General features: G+C 33.7%; 1 protein-coding gene across 4 annotated transcripts in view; it reads right to left on the bottom strand.

Moving 5' to 3' along the window:
* TLK1 (tousled like kinase 1) overlaps nucleotides 1–19,481 on the bottom strand; it is an 89,668-nt gene that overhangs the window by 20,932 nt on the left and 49,255 nt on the right. For all 4 annotated transcript variants that reach the window (XM_013171504.3, XM_066999492.1, XM_066999490.1 and 1 more), the window contains exons 3-11: nucleotides 18,382–18,453; nucleotides 14,380–14,455; nucleotides 11,827–11,873; nucleotides 11,296–11,382; nucleotides 10,109–10,198; nucleotides 9,228–9,320; nucleotides 7,741–7,851; nucleotides 6,095–6,231; nucleotides 4,689–4,877 (exon numbers count right to left, since the gene is read on the bottom strand). In XM_013171504.3, the coding sequence (XP_013026958.1) occupies nucleotides 4,689–4,877; nucleotides 6,095–6,231; nucleotides 7,741–7,851; nucleotides 9,228–9,320; nucleotides 10,109–10,198; nucleotides 11,296–11,382; nucleotides 11,827–11,873; nucleotides 14,380–14,455; nucleotides 18,382–18,453 (902 nt within the window). The remainder of the gene's footprint in view (nucleotides 1–4,688; nucleotides 4,878–6,094; nucleotides 6,232–7,740; nucleotides 7,852–9,227; nucleotides 9,321–10,108; nucleotides 10,199–11,295; nucleotides 11,383–11,826; nucleotides 11,874–14,379; nucleotides 14,456–18,381; nucleotides 18,454–19,481) is intronic.

The raw sequence follows: 19,481 nt of genomic DNA, 5'->3' as shown, positions 1-19,481 counted from the left end.
GGTAGTAGGCTGAGTGAAGGAAACTGGTAATAGTTTAGTCCTGACCATGATTTAATTCAAAACTACTGTGCAATAAATGCTGTATTTTAACTGTCTGCAGCCAAATAAACCATTACATACATGCAATAAATTCCTGAAATTCCAAAATAGCACTGGATTTATTCTATGCTTGCAGTATAATTTGATGTGTAGGGGCATGGTATGCCATATTTATTTGTCACTGGAAGAAAGCAGGCAGCCTTCCTGGTCTGAGAGGTTTGGTACCATGATTTAAACATTTACTTTATTAGCAAAAATGAGCTTTCCAGTAGCTTAACAATGTTTTTGTAGGCTAATTTATAAGACTTTGACAAAGTATACACAAGTAGACCTAACCAACCTCTGCACTTCTTCCTCACAAGTTAGGACAAAACCTTTTTTCTGTGACCAAAACATTCTTACTTGTGGGTACCGACAACACACACAAATGGCTAAATGCTCCTTGGTTGTCATGACAATTAAGCCTGGCACATTTACAACAATCTTTCCTCCCACCTTTTCCCAGTTGAAAAATCATTCTGGATACACATTAACAGCAGAACGCTGACATGCCCCAAAACAGCAATTTGCACATCCAGTACAAGCTCTTGGTTACAATTTTTGAAGCGTTCCTTTTTTGGGTCAAAACTTATTCAAGTTCCTAGAATTTCTACAAAGATGGGCAGTGAACACTGACCGACTCAAGCCTTCCATGAGGTCTTTCTGCCATGTCCCACTTCCATTGTTCCCATGTCTGCCTTAGAAAGAGACTGCCTCAGGAAAAGAGCTGTTGTCACTTGTCCTGTAAAGCCCAGACACATTGTTGGCACTTCAATCTGAAGAAGTTTCTGAAAATATTTTTATTTGTTCCATACAGAACAGAATGCTCCCTCTAACTGATGCATTTGTTCAGCTACATTAACAAACTTTGCCAGCTCTCTCTGCTCTTCTTCTTCAAATTACGTACAGTGACAAGGACCCATGCAGACTCTCATGGACTAACTGGGTGAGCAGAAAAAGAGGCGACTGGGAATTAAGTACAACCAACACGGCTGAAGCTGGAGAGGAAGGACTACACCACCCACGCTACATAAAATGCTGCTTCTAGAATCAATTGCCCAGTAAAAAATAAGACCTACTTTCAAAAAGTTGGGACAGTGTTATCATCTCTGAAGTCACCAGGGATTTGGAATGGATTTTTTAAACAGATTTTTCCAGGACTATGAAGGCTACCCCTATTTCAAATACATTTTAATTCTTGAAATACATTTCAATTTATCACTTTCACGTAAGACTAATAAAGTTACTTCATTCGGTAGAAAGGTGATCTCTCAAAACTGAAGCTACTTTTTAGTTTTGGTTGGGGCCACAAAAAACAGAATGAATGTTGGAAAATCAAAACGGTGTTTAAATAACACGCAACACACAAGTCTTTACACCAAAATCACCTTTCACTCATGGTAATGACAGATGGCCACTTTGCACTGAAGTTACCCATACAAAAGACTTTGCTTTTACATTCTTGTCAGAGAACATAGTATATCCAGCTAAACTAAAACACTTTTGTTAAGAATGCCTTCAGGCAACACCTTAAATCAGTTTCAAAACAGTTAACTGCTGTTTTCAGAAAAGTCTTCAATAACATTGCTTGTTACAAAGCTATAGATCATTTTCTCTTGTCAATACCTGCAGCTGGAGACATCTTCTAAAGCAAACAGCATTAGGAAGGTAGAGACACTTGTTGCTAACAACAGTTAGCAAGACGTTTGTTTGTTTGAAAAAAATTTGCCTAATCACTTGCGTGTATGTTGTGCTGATTTACTACTGGTTTAGTTCATTAATCTCAGCAGCTCTGTATTTTCCCTAGCTTCATATAAACAGAACATCTTCCATTTGGCTATACTAATTAAGATCATTACTTTCAACGTAACACAGGAACAGTGATAAGCACAATGTAATAGGAGGGAATCACATATAGCAGATGACAAATTCACTCTAAAATGGAAGAGCAGAATTAGTAATTGTTTTATCAAGGTACACAAGGCATATTTAATTCTGTACTGAGAAGCAAAAAGGAATCAACACACAGCACTACTCTATAAAATCATAACAAATCATAAATACAAACATTTTTAACACCCTTTCAAGTAAAGGCCTAAGAGCATGATGTGGCTTAATGATTCTGTGATCTCAGGACATACTAAAAACCTTCTCAAAGGTTTGAAATAAAATCTGTAAGCTTATCATAAAGGCAAGCTATCTTGTATCTCGATTACATTATGTTCAAATTAGGATACTTCAAGGCAAAAGCAGTTTCAATAACAGTTTATTAGACACAAAAGGGCAATTCTGATTTTTCTCTTGGCAATTCTGCAACCAGCAAGCATTTTCATGTGCCGTTTAACACAACTGGTTAAGCCAAATTAAATGAAAATTTGATTTTTTTTTTTTTTTTAGTAATTTGGAAATGATTTGAAACTGCGTAACACCAGAAGCTATTCAGAATTCTATTACCAGGAATTCACCTTGACCTACTTAATAATTAGGCCACGTCTTCTGTATTTTTTTCCCCAAAGTAAATATTTTATCATCTCCTAAAGTAGCATTAAGATTATGGAAATTTAACATGAAGGATAACATGGCCAAATGCACCTGTCTGGTATACAAATAAATAGTACCAAATAGTAATTGTTGGATTTTCAAAATTCATAAAAAAACAACAACCCACAACTTCTATGACAATGATAAATAGAAAAAGCAACACCGAGTTCCCTGCACAAATACAAGAAATGGGAACTACACACTTCCTACTACTACCATTTTGTCATTTATGTTTATTTCTATTTCCTAGTGAATACAATGTTATATAATGTCAAATCACGTAGAAAAAAAAATAGCTGTTACATATGGAAGGCATCTAAAACAAAAATCTGGTTTACATATTTGAAAATAAATTTTTATAATTATCAACTCCTGAAAGGCAACAAACTGTATGAACTTTCACTATTAATGTGGAACCTTAAAGGTGGTCTTCTACACAAGAAAACACGCCCCACGTACAATCTAGAGCATTAACATCAGCCCATCAACCATAAAAGTACTACTCTCTCACTGATGGGGTAAACGTTCAAAATGAAGATTCTTTTTTCCTGATCACTTTCAAACTAAGAATTGGTTAGAGCCACGCTGACTCAAATGTTCTGATAATATTGCTTGGATGCCCAGCCTAGTAATTCATAATCTCATTATCAACTGAAAAAAAGCCTTTACATTCTTTTACTATGAAATATACAGAGACTTGCATAAGAAGCATATATTGTATAAGAACACAATGATTATATACAGGCAAAGATAACATGCTAGTGAATTAGAAGTTCTGTAATTTTTCATTCCTTAAATGTTACTTTTAGTAACAAGAGATATTGCATTCAAACAAAAAGGTATTTTTAACAGGACAGTAATCTTTGGCATACTATTCAGAAGTATTAATTATGTTCTAAAAAGAAGTGTAGGCACTAAGTATTGCTAAAGAATCGATTTGACTGAACACTCTTCAGCTCTCTGCCAAAAAACACGAGTAGCACTAATCAAGATTTGCTTATATTGCCAGCCTTACTATTATATTTTGATATTTTTGTCACAGCCGAATGATTTCACAATTTGATCTTTAAGAATTATATATTATGCAAAATATGTGCAGCTGTCTTCGAACTGATGGTCAAAACATATGATTTTGTAGATGTAACCAAAGGAATTTAGAAGTTCCCTTCCTTCGAGGTATAAATTACCACCTCCAACAAGTGACAGGTGACATGCAATGATGTGCAACATCACTTAGCCTATTTCCGCAAAGAAAAATACTAACTTACTAGTCTTTTTAAACCTACTTATTTACTTTTTATTTAAACTGACTAAGAACATACACACCATCAGCTGCAGCCTCTCAGCATCACGGGCAGTAACTAGTATCTGTAAAAAGCAACTTCTCAAAATACTCAATTAAATGTCAAGAACACATCTGCCTGTGCGCCCTGGATGGTACCACTTCTGTTTGGAGGAAAAAAAAATCACTTAAAAAATTGAAAATTCTTTGATAGCCCTCAATTTTTATGTGTAAATGACAAAAAATTTCAAGTGTCAATATGTGAAATAGATCAGTAACCATAACAGACAGCTGATCTCACGATCTGCATTCAGAAGTGGGAAAAGAGATTTTTTCCGTTTTTTTTTTTTCTGGACACATTTTCAAATACTAAAGGCAAAAAAAAAGCTTTTTCTGTCAGATAAAGACTGTTAAATAAAAAAAATGAAATGATCTCTAACGGAAGAAGAGGATCCTAAATCAATGTGGGCAAATAACAGCTCAACAGAAATCAGTAACATGGCATGAGTAAGAAATCAGAATAAGGACTCCTCTGGATTATGAAAAAAGAAGGAACATTGCATAAAACACAGAACAGGCCTTTCCCTGGTGACTACCAAAAATAAATTGGGCAATTGTACGGCATCTTCATAGGCAGTGGTGCAAATTTCCCTAACATCAGCAAGTCCTCAGTAAGTATATAGCTGCTGAATATACCGAGTGTCTTTTTATGCTGTTATTTGAATGGAACTCACACAGACAATATCTGAGAATTTATGTAAAAGACTGATTGAAATGTTAAACTTACAGCTGTGGTAAATTGGGTCTAACAAAGGGATCGTTTTCTGCCCCATTCACAGCTTTATTTTTCCTCTGCTTGGGTTCAGAATTGGCAGATGGTGCCTGAGAATTATTTGTAGTTGGAGGCTTTCGCTTGGCCAGGAGCTTTCTTTGCCTTTCAATGTCTTCCCTTTGTTGATTCACCCATTCTTGCTGCCTGTAAACCCAAAAAAAAGCTTTATTAAAGTTCCATCATTTTGCATTTTTAAAGAACTATCTTTTAAACTGATTAAGTTAAAGATTTTTTAATAAAATTTACTGTACATTTGAAAGTATTTCTTAGGGTTTCTTAACTATGATTCTTTACTAGGTGGAAGATTTTTCCAGAAGTTTTGTCACAACTTAATTTTGAAGTAGTTTTTTTGTTTGAAGTGTTTTTTTTGTTGTTGCAGTTTGTTTATTTAAAAGTAACACACATTATTTCTGCACTGAAAAAAATGCATCTGAGCTGGAGGATACCTTGTTTTATAATGCCAAAAGAAAAGCAGCAGAGTCAATGGGAAGTAGCTGATTTTTATAGGCCAAACACTGAATTTGATCTGACCATGATAAATAAATCATCAGTTTGGGTGTATGACAATTACGGCTTTTATGCAAACCACATACACAGATTGTCTTTAAAAAAAAAAATCAACATCCTATGCAATCACATAATGCTAAGACTACACAATCCCCTTCAAAAATTAAAATCTTGGTGAGCTACTCAAATATATAAAGCCAAAGAGCGAATCAGACTCATCACCAATATACATCTTTTGATTCACTGCATAATTACTTTACCACCATCTCCAATTGTCTCCCAGGCTGCTCTTCCTTGGCCCCTTCTCTGCTGCAAGACCTGTTGCAGCAGCTCTCTTCCAGCTGGCTGCTTTCCTCCATCCACTTGGGCTAGACTATCTAAGGCTGCCAGATTTGTCCCTCATCTTTCATTGCAATGAGGAGCTCGTTGCCTGAAAAAGCTGCTACAACCATGCATGTGCAGAACACCTATGTGACCAATGAGAACTTCAGACTTCATCTGCCCCAATGATCCCCAGTAATACTTGGCTAGCTGCTTGAAAAAACACAGATTTAGTTTCACAGCTCTTTCTACTAGCTAAGCTGAACAATTACATTCTGCTCAATTAGTACATTCACATTTTTTTTGTAAAGACGGTTAAAATCAAGTGAATCCGAATCATTTTCCAAAGACATCCAGCCTTAGTGTCCTCTCAGCTGGTTAAGGGAGTCCTGTACTGTATTCTCAGTCTTCAAAAGGCAAAGCAAAATATAATGTATGAAAAGCTGCTCTAATCCTAGAATCCCAGTAATAAAAAAATCCACTAGAGGGAACTAACAATTACTGAGAATTTTAAGAATATTGCATTGACTAACTTCACAAGATTTTGAAATGCAAAGCCATCTGTCCACTGTTCAGTAAATGAAGCACCATGACGAACTGTTGTAAAATGCCCCAGGCGTAATCTGTCTTGCATGCTCTTCTCTCTGCTTGCCAGCTTTTCTTGTGTGCTCTAAGAAAACAAAATATATTCATATTTAGTAATACTAAAGCATTCAAAAAGTCAGTAAAGTACTCAGCCTTTTTCCCCCAACAGATTTCTAAGGGAGGGGAAAAATTACAGTAGATGAAAAAAATCCTTTATTACTTTACTCCTTTTATTCTCACTTCTGCAGAATTCATCTGCACTTTTCAGAATTGGTACTGATGATATTTATACACCAAAAAAAAATGAGTTAGACTTAGTTTCCCTACAAAGTTTGTCTTCATAATTAATAAAACATTTTATTTGTAAATGCAGCAAAACTAACAGTGTCAGCATCATTTAAGTGTATAATTAAGATTATGCCTGTACATGTCTATTATATTAAACAAACCTGTTTAGATATTAGAAGTGTATCTACTTGAGTTGACCTGGAAACTCCCTTGACAGGATATCTGATTTATTACTTGTACCAAAGTGACTGGGTTCAAGAATCGCTAGGTAGGAACGCACTGTAGGTAGGTTTCGTCTTGGGCCTATGGCCCAATACCACATAGTGAGAAGTTGATGGAATTAAGGATTGTTGTGTTAACAGAGTTCCAGACTGAAGAGGAGGCCTGCATGGCCTTTGGAGAAAAACTGCCTATGTGATATTCTCAGTATGAAGTTGCTCACCTAGCAGCATAGACAATGCATCTTTTCCTTCTATTCCCCTCACGCTGGAAGTTAAAAAGGACTGAAATAATGTATTTATGATAAGCTAGCGAGGAAATTCCTCCTAAAAATCTACAAGATCAGTTTGCACCCTTGTATCTGACAACAGCATCTAGCAGCCAGTGTTAGGGAACAGACTCGGCTGTTTACCTTAAAAAGTTTATATCCTAATTTGCAATAAAATGATTTTCTATTCACTTTTTATTAGTTATTCTTTTAATAAGATCATTTTGAAGAAGAGGAAGGGAAACAAGGTATCCTTGTCTTTTACAGAAAAGTGCTGCTAGTTCAAATATAATTGGCATTACATTTGAAATAGACATTTCTTTCAAAGTATGAAGGCAGAAAATGGTGACACCTTCATGTCCTTACTTCCATTAATTCTGAGCTAAGAGAGCATTTATTATTTTACATCAAAAATTATCTCAGCTACTTATACGTCTCACAAAGATTATCTGTCTCTTCTCCACAACAGAGTAAGTTCAAAAAATGTTTTCACCCACTTACAATCTTAAATTTTATCCAGAAAATTAGTTGCATCCTGAATTCGTATCTTTTATGATGTGTTATACCTGAATTACTCATGATGGGGGGAAAAAGGTTTAAAAAGCAAATTTTTTCACAATCTGAAAAAGGCTCAACATTTTGTTTTGATATTCGGGCTTATAAAAGAATGCATACTTCCAGATAGAGACCATGCATACGAAGTTTTGGTCTCAGGGATTCATTTGAAAAAGTTACAGACAAAGTAAAAACTAAGGAATCATAATGGAGTTCTACAACACCCAGTTTTTATCACAAACACTGTAAAAACAGTAAACTTACCTTTTCAATTAGAAGCTTCTTGCTCATTGAAATACATTTGTTTAACCTTTCTTTGTATTTTTCAAGTAGCTTTTGTTGTTCATCTATTTGTCTTCTAAGATCACAGTTAGCCTAATATAAAAAAGTATTTAAACATAGTGTTTCATTATTTCTTTTATCAGCAGTCAGAGAAAACAAAGGTATCTACTTTCAACATATATATGTTCTTTCAAATGACTAGAGTAAGCACATACATAAATATTCAAAAGTATTCAGAAAATCTGATTTCTACATATTAGGATAGATCTGTGAAGGATGCTTTTCTTCCTATTTTAAAAATAGGAATGAACTTGAATGAAACTGCATTTAAGAACATTATTTCCTTTACACTGAGCCACACTCTGTAATACAGACCATTCAGCCTGTATTTATTTTCTTTATATAAAAGCACTGTGCTGATTGCTTTTCCAGTCCTCCAATATTAAACAGAAAATTTAATTTAATTTAGCTCCAGATCCTTTGTATACGGTTACTGAAATAACGCAAAATTCTAGTGTTTCATATGAAATTAAACTTTTATCATTGTGAATTTTCATTGTGAAAATATTCAACTGAGTAGAAAGCATACTAAGTTCCCTATATTCCTATTATAATATATTAATCTTATTGCCTTAGAAAACCACATCAATGTCATTTTGTTTAAATGGACCTTTTTTTTTCTTTTTTTTTCTCCTTTCCGGAGATTAGCTTTTTATGTCGCATACTGTCGGACTGTACTAAAACAGGCACCTAAGAAGCCTTTAAGTACAATTTTATAATGTTTGGTTTCATGGATAAATACATATTTGCACACATATAAATACTAAACAGACTGACTTGTGAATGGAGTACTTTTTGTTTCATTAGTATGCAGTTTAAATATATCATAATACGATGTATTACCTCTCCAACCCTACTTTCAGGAGCATAAGCATTAAGACTCCTGTATCTGTAAAGACATCTTAGACTACAGGATAGCCTAAGTTTCTTATGAAAGAGTTACTGTCTATAACAGTTTGTCACAATCACCTCCATTTTGAAACTGCAAACAGCTGCCCCACTGATGACTGCTGTTCACAAATAAGATGAAATCTATTATGTGAAATTATATTATATAACTTAAGGAATTAACTAAATGCTTGCTAAACAGCATCAACCTTTTTGTAACTTCAGACAGTCTACAAATGTATTTAATAATTAGTAAGCTGTAATACGGAAGCAGATAAAAACCTTCTGCATTTATTTTATAGGCTTCTCAGATTTTCAGAAAAAAATAATTTAAAAAAATATATATTTTTTTAACCTTTTCATTTAGGGTAATGTTGAAAAACATCAATTATTCAAACATTTAAAATATTTGCTAAGAATTCACTGCTTGTTTTTGTTAATAAATATCTTTACCTAATGCTGTCTACAATGTCTAACACTGTAGATTTCTTTACCTAACACAAACAATATCTAATACTTACCCTGAGTAAGTCATCTATACGACCTTCTTTCTTTTCCAAGTCTTGATTTTTATTACTTTCTAGTGCAGCTAATTTCAACATTGTGAGATCAGTCTGAAAAGAACATTTTGAAAATATTTAACCGTTTTCTTTAACAATTACAGCATTATTTTTCTCATGTTGGTTATATTGAGAAATAAGCTACTTTAAAAACATTTAAGCAGGCCAGCACATATTATTTTCATGAATTTTGGAAGTGACGTGGAAGGTTCACATTCAAAACTACTTTCTCCCTTCATTAGGAAGACTGGAAGCAGTTGAGACAAAACCACTAACAGTGTGAAAAGATTTCATCACCAATTGACAAGTTATTGTTCACAAATAAGCATATAAAGCAGGGCAAGAACATAGATGTCAACTAATTACTTTAAGTCCTCTGTATTTGGTCAACAGGTGAAGTAGCCTTGTTCTAACTAACTTGTGAAAGATAGAACAAATCACATTAGAAATTGCAGAGAAGATAAAACAGGTGCTATTGGTTTTTAAATATCATGACAGGAACTATATCACATTTTGATTAACAGCTCATTTTTCTTTCTCAATACTTTATTTGAACAGTAATATGACAACAGCAGCTGCCACCTCAAATATTATCTGAAAGAAAAGCCTCCCCTTCTAAGATCATGCAACAGGTAGTAACTTCTATAAAAGTATACAAAGCACATTGTCATCTAACACTGGAAGCAGAACACAGAATACAAAACTAATCCGAAAGATTTAAACTATGAGCTGCTGAACTTGAAATCATTTAAGAGTTTTAAAACAGTTGAAAGACAAATAAATAAACATGATTTTTCTATAGTCTGAATTGATACAGGATAGCTCTACTCAAAAGTGCTTACCTGAGTAATTTTAAAGGATAACTGCTTTGGTTGTGTGATAGGGTGGTCCCCAAAAGCTAATGAAGTAGGAGAAGGACTATTCTGTCGAACCTGGAATGCATGAAAGCAAAGATTTTTAGATATAACTGTAATATTCAATTATGAACATAACCTTGTTTACAACTCATAGCAGGAAAATCATACCGAACAGAGAAATATGGTATCTTTATTACACAAGGTACCCTGCATCAAGAACTACCACTATGCTGTTATACACCACTCGTATTCCAGAAAGGATGCAATATATTCTCTGAGAAAACTAGGACTGTCACTCTTGGGAAACCGACTGAAAGATTTACGACAATACAAGATTGACATAAGGCAATGCTCGTCTTACACAGACTTATTTTTCTTCTTGTAAGCGTTTGCAACACAAAATAATGAGAGTTATTTTCAGAGAGGTTATTTCCCATGGGAGAACCTGAAAGGGGAAGCTAGTGCTGATCAGAACACGAATTCTGTTACTGAAAATTTCCCCAAGCCCACTAGTTTGTATGAATGAGACAGTTTTCAAGCCAAATTCCACTATCTATATTATTCTCCATACTATTAGCAAGAATAAAAGGATGTCTGAAATTGAAAGTATGTGGAACAAAACCAGGGTCTGCCAACAGAAAAAATAAACCCTTTCTGTAATTGACAGAAGCTGTTTGGCCATTTAGGCATATGCATGTGATTCTAACACTAAAATTATGCATATGAGGGGAAAAAATAATTATTGTGACTAATGAAGAGAATTGTAAAAGGATACAGGTAAAGTACGTATCAATTATTTTAAAACTCATGATTTATCAAAAGCTCAGCGTTCAAGTCCTGAGTCAGGGGTTCATGTTCCTTGTAATTAATGAAAATACTCTTTTTTGTTTGAGGCTTATGAGTAAGTGTCAGTAAAACATTTTAACATTTTTAGAACATTTCACATAATTACCTTGTATTTTATATTGCTTTAGGAAAAAAAAAGTCTCACTGTTAAAAGTTTAGTTCTAGAAAATTTTAGTTTTAACATTTAACTTTTTTTTTTTTTTGCTGTTTAAAGAATGAATTCCTTCCTTTGAAAAAATTTCCTTTATATATAGTTTTTTTTTTCTAGTTATGCTACTTTTAGACCATGAAACTATCTCCAGCAGTCATGAAGTTCACAAACTTACAGAAGAAGGGGCGGAATGTGAATTCTGAGGAGATCGGATTGCAGGAGGTACACCTCGAACTGGACTAGAGCCGTTTCCACCTTGGTACTGAAGAGAAGATATGACCCTCAAATCAGTCAACCTTTTTAATTAAACTATATTATACAAACACTGAATGACACAGCTCATCTGTACAAAGAATTTGTAATCTAGATTGCATTACTTGTGTTACTGTAGCCTTTGGTCATCAAAATTGTGAAAGAAAATGGTTTTTGCCTTTTAACTCAGGCTGCACCACAAAACCACTACAGCTCTACTTCAAGGCTTAACACAAATTTACGTTTTAAAAAAAAAAAAGTGCATCATCTGAAGAAAAGCTAGACTTTATTATATCTAATATTTTCACACAGAACTTGAATTAGGGTAGGCTACTAAGTACAACGCAACGCTGTGCTGTCATTCTAGTTTGGTAATCCTCCTGACTTCACAAGTACCATCTAAAATTGCTTTCAACAAAAAAGTAACCTAACAAAAAAACTATAAAAATCTTACCTCAAAATAGTCACTAATTTTGTGACCACGTCCCCCAATACTCTTTCCTGAAACAAATACATGAGAATAAATATATTACTTATAGATATCTTACATTTTTACCTGTACAGTAGTTATTGCAAAGTTTAACACATGTTAATTCATTTTCTTTGATGTGTTAATATGTGCTCTCCCCATGCAGATAATTAAGGGACTGGCCACAACAAACAGATTTGCATATTCCATTCATTGAGAAATCAGACATGAAGTCACACTTCAATTCCTAAACCTGATTTAGTACAGACTTAGCAGTGAGTCTAGACCTCTTCTTCATAACAGGAAACTCATCTCTCATTCTACAGATGAAACAGTTAGCACCAAGTCCCTCCCCTTTTCAAGCACTATCTCAAAGTTCACCCACATCCAAAATAGCAAATTAACCTATCAATACTATATGCTTCAGGTGAGTTGCCCAAATGTTCAGCCCAAGGATTTCCCTACGTGCCAGAAACAGCATGGGCATGGAAGATGACAAGTATTTCCATTCCTCACAGTATGATTAATAATCAGCTATGTCACAGCGTTCACTAGGGATATAGAGCAGAAAAAGAGAATAGAATTTCTTTTATCTTAATCAGTATCAAGACTTCAGGAGAACCAACTGGAATTCTTCGACATGAGTGACCCAACCCATACGTGACATGCCAGAGATGTCACCAAGGCTATATCCAATGGCATAAATACTCTTCTCTATTATGCTTTACGATAAAACTGAAAACTGGTTAGACTACCTGTTAGGAGGTATCTTGAACGTATACCACTGTTCAAAATTTTTTTCTTTACAGAAAGAATTTTTGCAATAAATTAGGAGATCATTAACCATAGGTCCAAAGTTATATCTCTGCCCTTTTTAAGCAAAGACTTTCAAGCTTTCCTATTGCTTCAGCCGTCAACACCTCTTACTAGTCCAACATGCCTCTGTATTGGCATTGCTACATAGTTTTTTGTCACTAACAGTCACCCTGAAGAAACAGAAACATTTGGCAACCCCCTCTGTGTCAAGACTTTTACCAGAAATATTTAGATAGAACCATTCAAAGACCTAGAATAGCATAGACCTAACTCCTCCAGTAGTTACCCATTTTGTGTACACATAACTGCTAGTTAGCCTGGTATTTACCTACCATGTAATTCTGCTAGATTTGTCTTCTTCATGCTTAATTCCTATATATCACTTTATCAAATTAAAATTTGCTCTCATCTAGATAAATCAGAAAGATTGCTTTTTTCTTTTTTGGTAGAGAAAGTCTATGTCATGTTACATAACTCTGCACTGATGAAATACATCAACTTATTTTGGCACAGCCAATTACATGTAGATTCACAGTGATTTTAACCCACTTTCTAATTACCTGCATGTTCTAAAAACTACTTTTATTCAACATTTATGGATTATTTTGCATGTTATGGAAGTCAAAATCCTAGGTATGCTGTATACGAGAGCTTGTTCCTCATTTTTCATTCTAATAGTTGAATTTGCTGTGCTTCAACTCTACGACTCCAATATTCTGCAGTTTCCTAGGACAGTTCCTTATGAATGTTGCAATTCAGACTACTCAGTTTCACTGCTGCTGCCAGTAAAATAGTAATTATTAGACATTATAATCATGTTGTCTATGCCAAAAAGTTATAAAATTTCTGTCATCTCTAATTTCAACTCCTACTGGTAGCAGGAAGGATGAGCTACTAGAACAATGGAAATAGGAAATCTCATTCAAGTTCTTTGAGCAAACCAGGTCTCTACGAAGTAACACTTACAAAGAAATTCATTTTAGTCAAACCACATAATTCTTCAACTAATAGTATGTTGCATCATGAAGCCCTCCAGATATGGAGCACATTGGTATGAATCTGAAATAGCATTTCTTAGCTTAGAAACAAAAAGAATCTAATGCAGATGTTATCATAACTAGTTCTTCTCCCCTTTTGATGAATTTGTGTCTTGAAATTAAATTTCCACCATTTCCTCCCCTCAAAAGTCACATTAGAGAGAGGAACAACAATAACCATGTTTTGTAAATACTGAATGGAAAGTTTGCTTCATCCTGAGTCATCTATCCCTCTACAGCACTATACTGTACACACAGTAAGGAGGAATAGAATTCAATCATTTTTAAATATACCTCAAAACCAAGCAATCACATATTATAATCAGTAAACCATTTTTCTCCTTATGAACTGAAGATAAATACAAACCACAAAGGTATTTTTGATGAAAATAACTGCTACAATTTTAAAACTACACAGAATGCCATCACAGCTGCAGCTTACAGGCAGAGCTGTGCACAATTCTTACAGGCTATTACCAACACAGCTCAAGTTTTACTTGCCTGCCCCTTCCAGTGGCAGATAAATTTTCAGTGGGGTGGGAAGATGCGTAGTTTACCATCCGAAAACCAAGACTCGTCTTACGCAAGCAAAAATGCAGAATTTTTAAGTCTAACACTAAAAATAGCATTATCATGCGATCAAATGTATGAAATAACCATATAATTCATTTACAGTTTAGTTTACCTTGGCTGCTTTCACTCTGAGTGTCTGCTTTTCTTTTCCTTCCTCTGGAAGGTTCTGACTGTTTCTTCTCTGGAGTCTACGAAGAACAAAAACAATGTGATCCAACAACAGCTCTATTCACTTATATCACTGCTATAGCATTGTGAGATAAGCTGAAATCTTACAGTACCCAATATCTTAAGACTAAATTTGCCATCAGTGATAAGATGCTTCATTCTTTTATGATACCAATATTTCATCATTTCACCAAGTTTCTGAATACTTTTGTACTTAAAGCATTATTTTCCAATACAGCGAATATCATCATAATTCATGTCTCAAACCTATCACTAAAAGCATTTCAAGTATGTTTCAGTTCCAAGAACTTCACATGGGTACCTTCAAACATAAGTTTTCTACAAAAATCCCAAAACGTATATTTTGGCGAAGAACCACTTGAGGTTGCCTGTGATCTATAGAAAATTATCAGTCTACAAGTGGAAAGTCAGGACAAGAAAGCTCTAACTTCCTCATCTATAGCATGTACTGTTTATAAGCATTAGCTTTTTGGATAGCTTTACAAGACTACCTTTGGAAGCTTTACAATCGTAACCATCGTATTAGCAGGCTACAAATTAAGTTCAAATTACATATATGTATTAAATATTATACAAAATAAAGTCTTCCAACTAAAATCTGTGAGCTTTACAATGCTATTGTACATTAGCCAACTGAGCAACACAGACTCCTGAAAATGGAGTTAGCTTATGATGACATGATTCTAAAAGCAGAAAGTGTACCTCAGAAATATTATTTTAATCATTTGCAATTGCTGTCAGATAAATAGTTGACATTAAGCTCTCTCTCCACGTAACCGGATTGAAACTATTTAGCCACGCACTTTCATCCTATTTGTATTTTCCAGCTTTTAATTTTGCAGTTATCCTTCTAATGTAGTTCGTTTTACCTACCATATCAAGCCAAAAAAATTTGTTTACAAGATAATTAACATTTATGCATTTAAAATTCTCCCTGAAGAAAATTAGTTTCCAACTGCAGCGAGTGATGTCTTCCATTTAAAAACCAGACATTCAAGCAGGTTTATAGTTTTAAAACTAAAACTCAAGTAATTCATAAATAAATGTCTATTCCCTCAAGCTCTTCTGATTTCTTTCAGTGTTTAATTTAACTTCCCAAACTAGGAAGCATTAGCACACTAATGAGGTTACCCAACAAGGTCATGATCATCCTTTTCTAAACACGATATTCACATGGCAATGTACAGTGTGCATCTATCACTAGCAAATGTTCTCCAAAATCCTTTCTAATGAATGGAATCATATAAATTACAAGAAACTCAAGTCTAATGGGGCTGAGGCGTATCCTCCCAGTAAACAATGACTCAAGCTGCTTTCAATTGCTTCAGAAGGATTTACCTATAGCCAAGATTCAGATTAAAATCCTGCTATTTCATAGGCAAGAAAATACTTTTGAAGTTACCTAAAGTTAGCTTTTGAAGCTATGCTAAAGTTACCCACAGCTTGGCATATTAGCAGAGCCTCGACCATCATGGCCTTGATCCTAGTTTGCTCCTCAATTCTAATGTGGTTCCCCTCAGTCTTTTCTTCATATTTATACTTTTAAATCTTGGCTTTTTAACATTCTCTTTTATGAAATAAACATTTTTAAGCACCAACTCTCAACTAACCAACCTCCTTTAAAAAAAAATTGGATAAGAATTTCTATATATTTTATGTATAGTTAAATATTTTCTACCATTATTGCAAAAACTGCTAACAATATAACTCAGGAAGTTATTTCTGTAGGAAAAAGTGTGTAATAAGATCAGATTTTTTTTTTGTCTCAACACTTATATCGCCAGTGTGCCTTCTTTTTTTAGCTGTTATTATTTTTCATTTGCACAATGAATGAGATGATAGTTTTGATAAGTTTTGATAAGTACTTTCTTTTAAATCTTACACCCCTCCAAAGCTTTACAGCTACAAACAAATAAATACAGCAGTGCTGTTTTTCTCAGCAGCACATTATGAATTCCAATTAGATCAAACCTTCAGTTACTTCTGAAATTACATTTATAATGAGGGTTCTGTATTATTGGGAACTGAAGCAACTGAAAAGCTACAAGCAAGCAGAGCAAAACATTTAAATAACTAATCAAACTGGACAAATCAAGCCACAGACAAGGCTTTCCTCCTTTAAATAATTCATTATCCACAGAAAACAGAAAATAGTAATTATAATTAAAAGAATGTATTTGTAATCAAAACAAGGAGGAGTAATCCACTTTAACAAGGAATGGTGGGGAGCACCAAAAATACTGGAAAACTAACAGAAGCACTTGTTCACAATCTGAGGTAGTTAACTTAGGATTTATCTCAACTACAAACAGCTAATACACAGAGTTACAACACTAAATTAAGAACTATGCACCATACCAACAAAGCATTTAATAAAATAGTAACAATATATAAGTTTAAAAATAAACTGAAATACAGGTCTGGATATTAAGATTGAACAGCCAGTTAACATTTATTGCTCAGAATGCTGAACTGAATCGAGAATAAATTTTGGTTTCAAGTTATTTTGCAGTTCAAAGTTTACTTTGTAAAGTATCTCTACTAAAACTATTATCCAATTATGCTGTCCTTCTTGATGCCTCCATCAGTCAAAAAAAAAAACAACCAAAAAACTATAATTCTTACAGTTGTATTTTCTGCAGTCCTTTGTGGAGAAAAAAAAAAAAAAAGAAAAATGAAAAATAGACACACCAGAAAAACAAAGAGGTGTTTGGGGGGTATCTGCCTTGTTCTGAAAACTAAGCGAGAATGATTTTTCTTTTTTTTTTTTTTTTTTTTTTTATAACTTAGCAATGAAAGTACAGAATGATTACATGAATGTACCATCACTGTTTACTAAGAAGCTGCCATTCTTGCTACAAATTCATTTCAATGATTCTGAAATTTGCATTTCTACGTTTTTCTCTCAATAGCTGTTGTAATACAGCAGTTCTTTCTCAACATCAAGTGATGGTACTGCTTCCCATATGAGCAAGTCCTAGTATTTCCATACTACCTTCCACAACAGGAATTCTCTATTATGAAACCTTCATTGTCACACCATAAAAAGACACCTTGCTTCTGGTATTCAAGTGTACTTTACATAGGATTACGGCATATAAGAAACCAGATGTTATTTTAAGAACTGAACTTGAAAAACTTATTAAAGTATTTGGTATTACAATTAAAATTTAATTTAAGCAAATACAACTGACAACTTCTGAAAATGGGTCAAGAAACCATATTTCATTATTCAATGTCATTAAGACTGAGCTTTCAGAAAACACAAAAGAAATTTGGAATACTGAACTGCTCTGTGCAGAGACCATTTAACATTTACATTTTAATATTTTATTTTAATATTTACATTTTAGAATTCAAGTATTAGAATATATATAATGTGTATTGAGATATATAGTATATATTGGAATATACAGTATATATTCCTACCCAGAAGTATAGCTTGAGGTTAAAACACTGTGCAGAGACTGAAAAAGTGGATTGGACTATCAGATTTACATGACTTGGAAAAAAACATTTTGCCTCCGCATCCCATGTGTCCAGCTGTAAAATGATATTCTACTACACCAAATATTACAAATATATTTTCAAAGACTCAGCTAAACACTAGTCAAAGTTTATCTGTGCCGATGAAAAGCGTTACTACTGATTAGAAAAAAAGTTAGCAAAGTGTTTAAGCATTTTCAGCACCAAAAGCTGTAGTAGTTATCCTCATAGCATGAGTAGATAGGTAAACCAGAAGAAGCTAGTAAACAAAATCTAGTTTTGTGACTAAAAGCCAAAGAACAGTACTTTTTAGTAATGTATGCTTTCTCCTATCTAGATGTGTATTTTGTATTTTACTTTAAAAGCAAAGTGGAATATAAATTATGACTTGCAAGCATTAAAATTTCTAGTTAATAATAAATAAGCCCAGTATACTTACCTCTGATTCTTTATCACTTAAAGATCCCAAGCTTCCAAAACTGTGATTCGAACTTTCATTATTTGTTGAGGCCTACCAAGAGAAATATAATACCAAATATTACATACAGATCTATAAAACAGCTAATCCTTTATTATCACTCACAGTTATAAAAATTAACAGTAATAAAATTTCATGCTTATAAGGAAAAAATTATTAACTATAGAGTCCCTGTGATTTGCAAGGGGGATAAGAAATTTGATGGGTGTATGTTTTGACACAGTTCTTTATTTTAATTTCTTTTAAGCCAAGTAAAACAAAAAACGAGTAAAATATCAAAATTGTTTCAGTCTTGTTTGGAAGTAGCAAAACATTAAATGAAAAACCCTGTAAAATGATTCCAACAAATGGGCTTATACATCCAATATTGCTGGAAGTGTTGGAAGCTACTAAGAATTTAATTTTCAAAATAAATGATGTTTTAGTTTTCTCCAAGATAGGCACTAGGCTATTGTAGAGAGTTCCTTAACCCATTCAACAGCAAAAATACAACCTACTTACAATATCATTGTACATTTTTACAACAAAACATATCCCCTACTACAACAAGTTTAGGCTAGTGGAGAAAAAAAAAAAGAAAAACCTGAAATAGTTTCAAATTACAATATTTATTTAATTTTTTTTCTAAGGCTGATTTATTCAGACATCTTTTGAACAAAGAATGACAACAAGGACATTCTATTGAAAGAGTCTATTCCATATTCACATACGAAAAACTGTTAACGTAAGTTGAGCTTTTTTTAATTTTAAAAAATGTTATAATGTTGGATTATTCTCTTCTTCCATAGAGGAAGGCAGAACAAATACTTTGAAGTATAACAACAACTATTCTGAAGGCACACACACAGCTTGCTTCAAAGCATTAAATTCCAGCACTGCATCAGCTTGCAGGACAGCATAGATCGGTGACATCTTCTGAATAACTAGATCACGTCTGCGTTAAGATTTCTAGAAAAACACAACTAAAAACACACAAAAAAAAATGTGGTTTGTCCCCCTAAAACAGTCTCTAGTTTAAAAATGCCTATATGTAGTTGTTCTTTGTGATCTTTCAGTATCCG

Source organism: Anser cygnoides, chromosome 6 (assembly GCF_040182565.1).
Source record: "Anser cygnoides isolate HZ-2024a breed goose chromosome 6, Taihu_goose_T2T_genome, whole genome shotgun sequence".
NCBI lineage: Eukaryota > Metazoa > Chordata > Aves > Anseriformes > Anatidae > Anser > Anser cygnoides.
The sequence above is the reverse complement of the archived record's forward strand: the minus strand, read 5'-3'. Positions and strand labels throughout refer to the sequence as shown.